At 42.4% G+C, this 13,720-nt stretch overlaps 1 protein-coding gene across 3 annotated transcripts in view; it reads left to right on the top strand.

Moving 5' to 3' along the window:
- The first annotated feature begins 369 nt into the window (after positions 1-369).
- Positions 370-13,720, top strand: part of cux1b (cut-like homeobox 1b) — a 66,473-nt gene continuing 53,122 nt past the window's right edge. For all 3 annotated transcript variants that reach the window (XM_073482635.1, XM_073482627.1, XM_073482619.1), the window contains exon 1: positions 370-455. In XM_073482635.1, the coding sequence (XP_073338736.1) occupies positions 393-455 (63 nt within the window). In that variant the 5' untranslated portion in view covers positions 370-392. The remainder of the gene's footprint in view (positions 456-13,720) is intronic.

Below are 13,720 nucleotides of genomic sequence, written 5' to 3'. Positions count from 1 at the left end.
TGGCTTCCAAGTAGCCTCCTGGCATTATTTTTATGTGATCTTTGCTCTTCATATAATACATAATGAACACTCAAACTACAACAATAAACACAGACACATGTGGCGCTCACAATTCCGCGTATTTCAACGTGATAAAATGAGCAGTAATTTAATACCAGTTGGGTTATTTACCTGTAATATCTGAATGTTGATAAAAAGCTATTTAAGCAATTATAATGGCGTTATTAAGGCAACACTCCTGTGCGCTGACTCCGTTCCGTACGCCAGCTGTTACCGGGGGCGAGCAGTGGGAGTGATCCGTTCCGGGTGTTCCGGCCGCCCGGTCCTCTCCACTGAACTCCAACCCCCGCGCTCTCTATCAGCATCTCATTCCTGTCTCAATATGTCTCAAGATGGCGGCCAATGCAGGATCGATGTTTCAATATTGGAAGCGCTTTGACTTACAACAACTACAGGTCAGTTCAAGCTCTGTTTAAATCGTCTACCTCGTATTCGCTTCGGCTGTCTCGTCTCTCTCGGCCGCTGTGTTTTGTGTGTTTTCGGCGGCCGCCTCGTAGGTGTTTCGGAAGAGAATTCAAGACCTCTTCCTCACATTGATGAAAGTGGCTCTCTCGCTGATCAGAAATTGATCCTCTTTGTTCAATTCAACATCGATCGGACACTGCAACTGGGCAAGCCGGGGCGACGCCGCGGGGATGCGCCGAAATAAAAACAAAACAGCGGGGCTTTGGCGGAAAGCTTTCGGTTGGCTATCTTTATTGCGTGTTCAACAACTTTTACTGGAGCGAGTAGCCGTAGTTAGCCCGACGCTTTAGCCGCTGTAAGGTTGGATAATTTGGGGGAAAAATAAGTGCGACTCATTATACGGTGGCGCTGTGGTGACACCAACCATTGAGACGGGCAGCTCAGACACACAACAGCTCTTTCGCTTGTGTGTTTTTTGACTGCTTTTTACTGTCAAATCGGTAAGTTTTATTGGACGCGAATGAAAACATTAGCAGCCTTATCGGCTAACGGTATTGGAGCAGTTTATATTGAAGTCGTCTCCGTGATTGTGGTTGATCAACTCGGTCGTTTTTTTTTTTTTTTTTTTTTTTTTTTTCCTCCTCTCTCTCTGCTCGGTTTCCCCTGACGGCAATTATACACAGTGAGGTTTTTTCACAGACATTGCCACGTCTGTGAAAGTAGACGGGACGGGACAGTGTTTAGTTGACGCCGTGTAATTAAATAAAAAAATGGTAGCAGAAAATATGAAAGATCATGACCTTGTTGATTGTGATGAACTCCTGAAATGTCCCAGCCTCACGCACGCCACTAATCTCGGCGTGCACGGAGGGGATCCATGGCACCGGGGAGGATATGAGGAAAATATTGGGCCTATTCAGTGTGTGAATATAGCCTGTGTATATTAGAGCGTGTTTGACCTATCACAAGACATGCAGACAATGGCACTGTTGTGTTTTCCCGTGGCATTTAACGTGCATTGCTGAATTTCAAATCACAATTTATGATTATGAGCAGCCCCAGTCGCCGTCGTCATTAACATAAGATTGCATTATGTAGGCTAGCCCAATTGTTCATACATCATTTTGTAAATTGCACAGAGCTTGGGATTTAAACTTTTATTTAGGTCATGATGCCCCTATGACTGGGTTAGACAAAAGGACAGTGAACAAGTCTTCCCAGCGGGCTTTGTGTCGCACTTATGCCACATCATCAAGGCTTCACTTCTCCTATTTATTTGATCCTGTTTGGTCCTCCTACTCGTGCCCCCTTGTTCATGCATTATGTAAAAAATTTGAGACTGCTTTCTCTTTTCTTTGCTCACTATCTATCTCCCACCCCCTTCCTGCCTGCCTGCCTGCCTGCCTGCCCCCCCCCCCTCACATCTTTCTCTCCCTCACCTCCCCCTCCCCTCCTTTTTAATTTTTTTCCTCCCTCTTCCTTGGCCCTTCACCCTGCTTTCACCCATCTCGCCCTGTTAGAACTGGTGTGTGTGCGTGCATGTGAGTGAGTGTGTGTGTGTGAATTCGTCTGAGATCAGTCTTTTTCGTAGATTGACTGCCAGCACGGACAGTGAAGGCACTGCCAGCAGCCAGGACATGAAAAATGCATCGCATAAGTTTGTGATAAGGCCCTGGGTAATTATGGCAAAGGCCCCTATCACAAGCGATTAGTCAGGACAGTGAATCTGAGCGTGTGCAAAAAGCCTGGCGGTTGGCAGGCCTGTCTGCAGGATAGGAATCAGTCGGAGCTCGTGTGTTTGTGTGTGCGTGTTTGTGTGTGTGTGCGTGCACGCAGAACTGCTCAGAACATTCACTGTCTATTATTGATGACATCTTATTTACTCTCCCTCCCACTGAGAGGCTCCTAGAGGAAAGCCTTCAGAGGAGAATCTTTTTTTTTTCTTATCCAGTTTCTGAGGATAATGTGGGGTTGGTATGATATGATCATGGTGTACACATGGCCTTGTCAGCCAATTGCTTTCTCATTTGCTTCTTCCTTGTGATCGAGTGGACAGTGTGCACTTAAATTCACAGTCTGTGTTTCCTGTGCGAGAGGCACCAGCAAAGGAATGTTTTCTCTCCCTCTTTTTTTTTGGGTTTCTTTTGATGATGAAAATCCAACCCAACCTAGATGTCAGTAGCTTTAAGCCATCATAGCGTCTATTCCTCAGGCTCCAACTGCTGATGTTCATTAAAATCCTATTTGATCAGTGTGTCCCATTCCCTGTGTGAGAAACTAGCTAGGTGGTTGTTACAGGACAGAGAGTGCTTTGAAACAGCACAGCGAGCTGTTAACTTGTCTTTTCTGCATGCTTTTTTTCCCCTCCCTTTCCTCCCCCCCACCACTACAAACACAAATGGGTGCAACAGTGATGCTTTTAGCAAGGTCTCGCACACTTGCAAAATGGATCAGTGATTCAGAGATGATGGCAGGGTGACAGTGAATTACAGATGGAGGAGGTTTTAACGTCTGTAATCCCTGTCCGTCCATTACAGAGTTGAGTTTCTTTAGAGGGGATCATCACTCTTCTCTCCTGTTGTTTTTTCTTTTTTCCTTTTTTTTTTTTTGACCCAGTCAAGCAGTTTGCTAGAACATTGTGTTTCTGCTCGAGAGATTGCGCTTCATTACGGGCAAAAAAACCTTAATAAGACATGAGCGAATAGCTGAGCCTAAACCTATACTTTATATTTTCTGTGTGAGCTCGGAAAATTAAGACCAGACCTTCCTGTTATACACAATTCCCAATTTAAGCCTAATAGCCTACATCTCACCTCATAACATTTCCTGGAACAACGCACCCTAGAGCCATTTTGAAAAATAGTTCACTACGTTAGCGTACGGCTAAAGAGTGACTTAGATGAAAACCGATCTTCAGCTCGTTCTTCTTCACCACCTCCTAATGGGTAAATTTAGGAAAAGGGTTTTGTAAGGTGATCCCGGAGCTGTGGTCAGTGGCAACCTGAGTGGTTTAAATCTCTCAGCGACTGGCCCACTGTTGTCTGTAGGAGTTTTAGTGTTAATTTATGAGCTGGTTGTCTGAACTCACTGGTGGGATATTTTTACCCCTCTGTTGCTGCACAGGCTGGGGGAGCATAGAGGAAGGGGCATCACGTCATGCTTTTACTGTAGCCAACCGCTTCTCTGCCCAGTGACAAAACCTGGCATTGGGACTGAGGTTTCACTGTGTGTCGGTGGGTGGTGAGCGACTAAGCATGAGTCAGAGAGAAGGACGAGTGCATGTCAGGTCTTTGGTCTGCCCCTCAGTCTACTTTGGTCAGGGCTATGTCATCCTACTTTCTAAGAGGTTATAGTGTATCCTCATGACCGATACACTGCATCGGACTGAGAGGAATGTTCAGCTCTCCGAAAACTGGAAAAAAAAACTTCTCCTCATCTACCTTATCAGTTTCTAATTCTCAGCGGAGGCCCACGACTCCCCAACTCCTCAGTGATTGAGTGAACGTCACACTCGGGCTCGGTTTCCTCACCCTCACTCTGCTTTGAGGAGTGTCTGCACTAGACTCAGTTTATCCGATTTAATACAAAAAGTGTATTTTACCCTGTGGAAGTCGATATCTGAGTATTTAATTGAACAGTATTATCGTGCATGGCAAAAAAAAAAAAATGACCAATGTTGTGTGGTTTTTGAACAAAAGATGAAAAGCACTTAACAGAAGTCTAAAAATAGGGGTACCCAAACAGATGGAGTCAGCAGCTCTTAATGCAGGCTTTATGCAAAAGTGTGTGTGACAAACAGACATGTTTCCTTAGAAAACTGAAGGTGTGGAAGTTGTGTTAAAAATATCACATTTTCCATTTTTGTTTCCACAGTTTTTAATTTTAGATGAAGCAACACTAAAACACTGAATGTGGTTTCTTCTATTTGAACCTCCTGTAGTTAAGATGGTCTAAATGTTATATAAAACAACACAATAAGATCATTTTGTCTCCTCTTGTATGGAATAAAACCCCCCAAAGGTAAACCTGGTCATAAGACTTAAAATAATTATCACTTAATTACTGTGAAGGCCTGTCTGTTAACCACCAAGAAAACAGTTTTTGGCTTTTATTTCATTCATAAGTTGAAAATACTTTTCTACACAGGGATTGTACTCAGTCTTAAAGGTTTGGAAAATGCTTAATTTTTTATTTTTCCTTGAAAAATGATTTTATTTTCACCATAATCTGGTGTTTCATCTCAGTCATGTACACCAAAAACTTTACATTTTTTAAATCTTGTTGTCATAAGTGTTTTCTTGTCTCCTGGCTTCAAAATTAGCAAGCATTAAATCATCCCAATCAAAACATACAATCGAAGTTAATATGAACAGTATACATTAATTTCTGTGGTTATAAAGGAATTCTGTAAATTCTGTGGAAAGTTTTCGTTAAGGTGCCTTGAAAGTGCTTGAATTTTAGTTTCAAAAAGCAGTACGTACCCTGGTTACAATATATGCAAGGATAATGTACTGAAATATGCCTGAAAATGGTCCAACTCACACCATTAAGACAGCAAAGTTACTTTTTGTTGCCGTTTGTGTTCTCAGATTTATAATGAATCTTCACAACTGATATCACATGTGACTTATTATAAGCAGTTTCAAATTTAAGCTCCACAAGCTGATTGTGGACATCACAATATATGAGAGGAGGATCTAGCCTAATAACTTTTCTTTGTTTACTTTGTTTCCTGCTGCTCTTAAACATACAAAGACTTTGCATGAAACAGGATTACACAAGTTGATCCTGTTAAAGAAGTCCATAAAAATGTAAAAACGTCTTGGCTAATATTTTCAAAAACACATTTCATGTCTTGATACGCTCAATCAATACCTAAATAAAGTCGTATTAATTTGTGTCAGCTGTGCTGCACTTCACACGCTGCAGTGTGTACTGTAGTTTTTCCAGCTTGGATCACTAACTCTTAAGTATAGTTATATGTAGAAAAAGTGATTTTTCATGAAAATGTGACAAATTTATATTTGATGTGACTCATAATCGCCTGGAGAAGAAAATCTTGCTGTAATGCTTTCATATTCCCCACCACATCATACTAAAACACTTTAACGTGACTACACAGACAAAACTTCCAGCTAACAACCAGCAACAAGAGCACAGGGGGCAATTTCCAGAGGCCTGTTTTCAAGTGGCAGGCATTATTTACAGACCCACTTGGAGTCTCTCACCTACAGCATCATAGAGTTTCAGCGTATCTCATGACAGAAGCATCCATTATTCTGCTGCTCTGTATTCCAGCAGAGCTTCAGTGACTGGACACTTCTCTCTAGGCTCACTTTAGAATATACTCGCCGTTTCCTCTTGTAAGTTTGAGGATGATGCCCACGCTATTTAAAAATCAAGTGTACACTTGAAACGGTGCCTCCAAGGCCAGTGTAATCTTGTATAGTCTATTGTTCATCTTGTAATATTAAGCCCACGGTTTTCAGTAAACAAAAACTTGCATTCCCAGGGGAAAAAATGTCTGCTCTCATCCATAGTTGACTGGTAAAGTAAGAATGCACACACACAGTGAGGTGCAGACCACCAGGGCCTCAGATCCATTCTCATACAGTCGAGCGCTCTTCTTGCTTCTGGTCTTATCTTTTTACTTGTCTACCACATGTTTTCAGCTGTCTCACCCTCATCCAGTTGATCTAAATTAAAATGCCAACTTTTTATGAACACTCAATACCTGTTGGTTTTCAGAAGTATGTCACCTGCTTGTGCACATTTTTTTTCCTGGGGAATCGAATACACCTACTAATAATTAAACTTTATAGATCCCTTTGCCATTGATCATTGTCATACAGAGCATGTTGTTGTCATGTGTTGTAAGTAAAGTAGGGTTGCAGCTAACAATTATTTTGAGATGAAACTAAAGATTATTTTTATTATTGATTAAAATGCTGATTTTTTTTTTCCCTTGAAATATTTCAAAATAGTTTGGTCTCTGAAGTTTTTTGGTAAATAATCAGCAGTAATGTGGATATAATGACGTAGTGTCTAAAGGCAGGTATTAACAAGCACAGTCAGGTAAGATCAGAAAATGACATCACTTACTGTAACGCAGCCTTTTAAACCAAGAAGAGACAACACTTATGCCATATCACATTATAATATAATGACATCCAAAATCTAAGACAATATACAGTGTCATATAATGATAACAATAGATGATGGTATATTTCTCAGGTTTATGATAAGCAGAAAAGCAGAAATCCTCACAACTGTGGAACTGGACCCAATGACTGTTTGGCAGTTTTACTAGAAAAACAGTTAATCAATTGTCAAAATAGTTGCTGATTAATCTTCTGTAATTTGCAGTCATGTATTCTATTTTTCAGTAATGGATCATTCTGTTCTGTATTTTCCATTCTCCAGAGTCTTTTTACACTGTACATGCAGTACATGAGGATTAGAGTTTATGAGGAAACTCAAGAAATGTGTGGTGAGAATAACTTTGAATAATGACGACTTTGGTGAAAAAAATGACTTAAAGCAGCTGAGGAAATGTGAGCTTTTAGAGCCCGTTTGATCGGTTGTTAAATTCTGATGACCCAGCAAGCTGAGCCTGGATGAGATTTGCAGTGTTTTGAGGAGTTAAACAAGATGTTAACATGGAAATATAAACAGAGGCAATGGACCAGAAAACGAAATGGAGTCCCATTTCCACGAGGTACCACAATGTGATAATTTAGACCAACTGCAGACGGTCACACAGTGGGGGCCAGTGTTTGAAACATTTTTGACAAGTTTGGCTGAGCGCACTGCTGAGTTTGAAGCTAATGCAGTGCTTCATTTTGTTCAACAAACGTGTCCCTCTGCATAAGCCTGCCGAAATTTGTTCCTGCAGCAAATACTCCGTGGCCTTCAGCGTCTGGTGTGGCCAAGCTTTTTGGTGAACCACTTGCCCTTCCTAATTTTAGTGTTGTTTATCTCACTGTTATCTGGGCTAAATAAGGCCTGAGAAGGATCCTTGCGTGCAGACCTCATCCCATGTCAACCCATGACTCCAGTATCAGTGTCCTGCGAGATCATTGACCACAGGTATTGAATTCTAATAGGCCTATTGGTGTGTCCTAATGGTCCAAGTATTGAATTATGATATTGGCATGGGCTGATGGCCTCAGGATTGAATTATGATATTGGTGTGCTGCAGGCTAATGGTTCTTAGTATTGAATTATGATATTGGTGCACTTTGATGGTGTAGGGATTGAATTATGATATGACTTGCTATCTGCTAATAGCTCACTCTGTGTAACTCTCAATGTCAATCATGGCTTCAGTTGCGAGATCCATAGCCGGCCTTCAGGCTGAGCCAATCAGTCACATTGGATGGGAGCAGCCTTCAACCTTTAGCCTCACTTCACACTCCAATCTGTTACTCTCTTACTTGATGTTGTCTTCTATTCAGTCCATCTAGGAGTTTATGATTTGCTACAGCAGGAATTGTTTCATTTAAAAAAATGTGTCTCATGTGACCAATGCTGAGGTGCAAAGTTTATTGTTGGCTTTGAAAAAAGGGATGGAACAAACTTTCACATGTCGTCCTCACAGCTATAAGGTGACAAGATGTTTGATGGTTTAATGTGTGTGTGTGTGTGTGTGTGTGTGTGTGTGTGGATTTGGCATTTTCATACGCCGCCATCGCCATGTGTTTAGGAGCCTGATGTTTAAGTAATGGAATTGTAATGGCTCTGAATGTGAGCTAACTTCGTCTCTGTTAGTGTCCACACCTTTGCAGTGTTTATGTTGAGCTCATTCCCATTTTGGTAGTTTAAAAGCAACCAGAGCTGTGATGGTCCTGCTGCCAGCTCACAGAGTAAATGGACGGCCTGCTTCTGTGTCAGCCCGCTAAAAATAACACAGACTGCTGGCTGGGCTCAGCAGAAAACTACCACCGATTATGATGATTCAACTACCCTGTATTCACAGGTGCGTGTATGTGTGTGCTGGATGGGGGTGGTTTATGCTTAACAAATTGTTCTCTGCAGTCGGTATACTATTCACAAGTCTAGTTTTAGGTTGTAGTCGGCGAGCTGTGCTCAGTCAGAGGAACTTAGAAACTGTTGAGGAACTGCTTATGTATATTTTCAGGTTTTGAGGTTTAATCATTTAAGGAAACAGCTGTCTTATTTAAGTTAAGGGAACCAAAGTCAGTTTTGTACCACTAGCTCCCTGTTATAGGGGTGATCAATCTTAAAGGCATCCATAATCTACTTTACAGGTGAATCGTAGAGATTGTGGTTTTTAATGTCCTCTTACTTCTGTTCCCAAACTTTACATTCGAGCTTGGCCAATACTTTTTTAAAGGCTGTTATAATAACGATAGTTTGGAGCAAAAAAAGCCAACAGCTGAGTGCTCGACATCGCCCCTGGAACTGAATATCCAAGTGAAAGTAATGATTACCTAAATCTAAAGATGAATTTCTAAGCAATTAATACTTAGATCTGAAACTAGGTAAGAGCGATTTTTGAGCTATTATTTTCCAGTCAGTAAATCCAGTTTCGAAGCCTGAATATTAATGGGGGAAGGAGAGCTGGTCTGCATTATCTCCAGAAACAAACCAATAGAGTGATGTAAACAACTACATGGCTATGCTGATTGGACAAATAACTTCATGATGCTTTTCATTGGGTGGCCTATTGTAAATATTGTAAACATAAATTGTAGCCAGTGGGAAAAAAGATCATAGTTTAGATCGTGTTTGTAATTAAATAGATTGTGGTGAGGGCTGCAACTAATAATTATTTTAATCTTCAAGTAATATGCTAGTTATTTTTAGAATTAATCGATTAATCGTCTAGTCATATACTTTCACCACTTAAATCTTATTGTCGATGCTCTAATTGTGATATCATTTGGCCAGTTCGTCCACTTCTATCCTGCTGTTATTACTGCTCAGGCTTAGCCTAATACACAGTTAATAACCGTAGGACTGATCCATGGCTTTGTCTACCGATACATGGGAAATTCCATGCAAATGACTCAGTGCTGTATCTGTTAAATTCATTGGGAGTCCTCAGACGGTACCTTAACCTCTCCCTGACATTTGACCTGAGCAGCTGTCAGACTGGAGTCAGGGTTCAGAGGTGGTCTGATCCTGCAGACCTCACTATGACCTGGACTGTCTGACTGGTCAACCTTTCGAGCTAACAGATGATGACTTTACCATCTGTCTTGCCTTTAACAGGTCTAGTCTCCTTGAACTTGAACTTGTTGGGATGTGGAAAGAAGGAAAAAAACAACTCAAGGGAGAAAATCGTCTCACAATTAGCCCAGGCTGTTTTCCTATGCTTATGTGTTTTTTATTTTTAAAGGATGACCGAATGAATAGTCAGTTTCAAACTTAAGTTTTTGTTTACTTATTGTGTGAATAATTTGTGAGCTCCTGCTTGAGTTGAAGGAGTCTCTGTATCCCCAGTTTGAAAACCATAAAACTGGATGTACATTGCTAAGCTCTGCTGTCTCATTTTTAAAAGTGAGAGTTGTCCTCTTGAGGAAGGGGGGAAGGGACTATGTGTTTAGTAGACACAGGCTCATCCGCTGACTGCTGTCTGACCCTGAGTTCAGCGGTATGGTTATTAATAGGCCCAGAGGCCTCAACTTCCAGGAGGCCCTCTGATCAGCTCCAGATGTGGAATGAGAGAGGACAATTCGATGTTAGCCTATCCATGTTTCACATGAAGCAGAAAGTAGGGAGATAGGCATTTGGTGAGACTGATAAAGAGTGGGGGAGGCAGCGAGGGACAGGAGACCTTTCCACAGCAGGAGTGTGTTTTGTGAGTCTTTGTTTTCATGTGTGTGTGTTTTTTCGTTTATTACACTCTCTGCCCTCAGACCAAAAGACCGTAAAAACGTATGGCATCACCATGGTGACCATAATAACTACCTATAAAACAGCGTGTAAACTGTGAAATAAGACAAACAGACCAGAACAGCCCTGACTGGCTGGCTGGCTGACTGAATGGCTGCCTTCCGCCATAAAACTATTTGAGAGCCAGACTGAAGGAATGCCTTGGAGGCTGCTGTGGCTGTCACGACACATGAAAGGATTAGGCTCTGTGTTTTATCTCCTCTTTATCTGATGGTAATGGATAAGCTGAGTGTAGCCTATCATCTGACGCTTGGGCCGGGGGTTTGATGTTTTAGTAGGGTGACGGTTTGTTGAGTTGACCGCTTTGGTCTATTGATTGCTGTTTGATGGTTTTGATATGTAGGCTGTGTGGAACAGGTCAAGTCTTTTATGCAGTGAAGGCTCCAAATAGCTTTTAGCTGTCCTTCACTCCCCCCATTACTCCAGTGGTTCGTTTGATGTTTGGATCAATCAATAGAAAGAGCCTGAGCTCTTACACATGCTCCATCCTACTTCCCACTGAGCTCAATTCCTCTTCCTTCATTGTGCAGGCTTTATATCATATTCTCTCAATGCAGAATAAATGATATAATTACAACCCATTACGTAGCCTAATGCAAGCTAATTATTCTGTCATTACTGTAAGGATTAGCTATGCTCATTCTCTCTTTCTCACTGTGTTTCTCTGCCTTTTCCGCTCAAAAGTCGTGCAAGCAGAGCAGAAAACTCTTACTCATAAAGGCTGAGTAAGACTTAGCCCCGGGACATGCTCTGTTGACGTTGATCGTATAGACCATGGGTGTCAAACTCAGTCAGAAGGCTATTCTATGCTAGAAAATAGTGACAGCATGGGCCGGACACATTAAATGAGTCTAGTTGTATCTAACCTAATGGGGCATTTTTGATATAAGCTTTTGATTTATGCGTCGAAGTGAACATGTTGCTTTTATAGGCTGTGACACAACTCCTGCTGATGTGTCATCATCAGGCGTCTAGAAAATTACTGGATACAACAGATAGACGAGGCTAAATTAAAACGTGGAAAAGGGCATCATGCAGAGCAGGGATCTAATGTACCAGAGGCACATGAGAGCGATGCAGCCCCTTTTTTCACTGTTCTGTAACTGTGCCAATAGCATGAAACTGCTTGTAGTCCTTAAAAGGAAGTTTAAGTGAATTACTTCAAATCAAATAGGCTAACGAATTGAGAACAGATCAGATCTTAACTTAGTTAAGAGCAACTTTGAACACGTCTCCGTTTTGAAGGGTAATAGATTTTCTAGGCCAAAAGGACTAGCTCGTATACGAGTTTTGCCATGAGTGGATATCTACAATATTATAACACTGCGAGGCTGCACCTGTGACCCTGTCATTATCCACCGATGCTTACTTCTATGTGCATTTGATGTCATTCGTTGTCTGAGTCCTTGGGACCCAGGCTTGTGTATATGTGCTTCAGGGCCTGGAGAGCCCCACTCTTCTCCCAGACTTGATTAATCCCTATCGCCCCTCTCCATGATCGCAGTTTCCATTTTTTAGTCCGTATCTGTGCACTCATCCCCTCCCCAATCTCCTCTCACTGGCACAGAATGGCTTCCTGGCAGAATGGAGGCATTAATTCAGGGATGAGAGGTGTGATACTCTCTCGCTTGCTCTCTCTCTGGTTCTCTCTCTCTCTATATCTGTGCTCTGTTTGTAATGCGTGGCCTTTATCGTAGCTGAAACAGCTCACTACCCTCTGATCCTATCTCAGATCTCAATATCCTAGCCGTTCCACCCTGTAAACGCAGGGATGAAAAATCTTGCCCTTTCACCAATGCATTACAACCTAGCATATCGCCATACCCCTCTCCTCCCATTGCACCCACCACACCACTCACCCTTCGTGACACAGGCCTCCAGCTAAATTCGAACTCGGCAAAATGAGACCAAGTGAGCTGCACTTCCTCCACGCCAGGAACCATCTTAGTCTCATTATATTTGTATTTAGGCTCAGTCCTGGCCTCTGAAACCCCTTGTCAGACAATAGGTCGGGCAAAATAATGACTAGCTCTCAGTAAGCTTCAGGAGAGTTAAGGCTTGGATGTTGGGGAGATAAAACAACAACCAGTCTCTCAGCAGAGAAACATGGATCAATACAAACGAGGCTGCGGTGTAAAAAGGCTGTTTTTGATCCAGGCTTGCGTCAGCGTCAGTGAGGTGAGTCTTGACAGCTCCTGTGCTGTTGGTAGATATGGATCTGTGTTCAAAAAAAGGAGCAAAACGCTCAGGGACCACAAGCGTCTTGTTAAGACTGTGGAGAGTGGTAGGCTGACCCCCCGCCCCCAGCCGCTCTGCACACAAACACAGATGCACCCACAGTTTGCACACACACACGCAAAAGTGTTCAGGCCTCAGTTGTCACAGTGCAACTATTGTGTTTGCTTGTGGTAAAGAAAACTTTGCGGCTTTGACTCCAATGGGTGAGAGGAAAAGCAACAACGGAGATTCAGGAGGATATGACTTGCGTCTTCAAACCCTGTGTGGTTTGAGAAAACGGCGTCTGCTGGTACATTCAAAGTTCTGCACCCTGCTATGTCAAAGGTAGGAAGGCAGACAGGCAGCCGGGGTTGTAGTCTCTTATCTGTGCTGCTGTTGTGCTGTGTTTTGAGGGGGCGTGCCTGTGATCTGTGATCATGTACCGTGTCGTTGTAGCAAGCGTGGCTGTCGCTCCTGACTGAGCCGCCACCCCACGACTCCACCCCCACACAGGAGGTTTGGCATACAGAACAGTCAGCCGCATAGGAGGTGGAACGCTCTGAAGGGAGATGGAGGGGGAGTTTCAGAGGAAGGCCTCGTAGATTTCAGATAAGACATCTTTCCAGACGCCTTTACTGTTTACTATCATAACCACATAACAGCCTCAGACATGTCAGAGATAAAAGGGAAGATTAGTGACTGCAGCGGCAGGACAGAAAACTTCATCTCTTAAACATCTGTGTCATGTTGCCAAGTACAGAGGAGACAAAAAGCCTCTCACTTTGTACACAGAAAAGTTTTTATTTTAAAATATTACCCTCTTCTGCCATGTGAATAATATGGTGTTAGCATTACAAAGAAGAAGTGAATGTATTTTCTCTTTCTGTGCCTGGCTTCACTTCAAGAGTGGTACTCCATTAGATTAATGTGTAAAACATGCACCGAATGCGGGGCAGTTAACCTACATTGTGTTTGGACTAAAGGAGTAGTGGCAGACTACTTGGCATGTGTGACTGCAGACGAGGTGTAAACAAAGTGTTTCTAGCAGCTACAGTTCCAATTATTCCACAGAGAGTGAGATCTGAAGCAAATCCTCGCGTGGTGTTCTCTTCTCCTG

This window comes from Pagrus major, chromosome 2 (genome assembly GCF_040436345.1).
Source record: "Pagrus major chromosome 2, Pma_NU_1.0".
In the NCBI taxonomy this organism is placed as follows: domain Eukaryota; kingdom Metazoa; phylum Chordata; class Actinopteri; order Spariformes; family Sparidae; genus Pagrus; species Pagrus major.
Note: the sequence above shows the minus strand (reverse complement) of the source record. Positions and strands in the feature narration are given on the sequence as shown.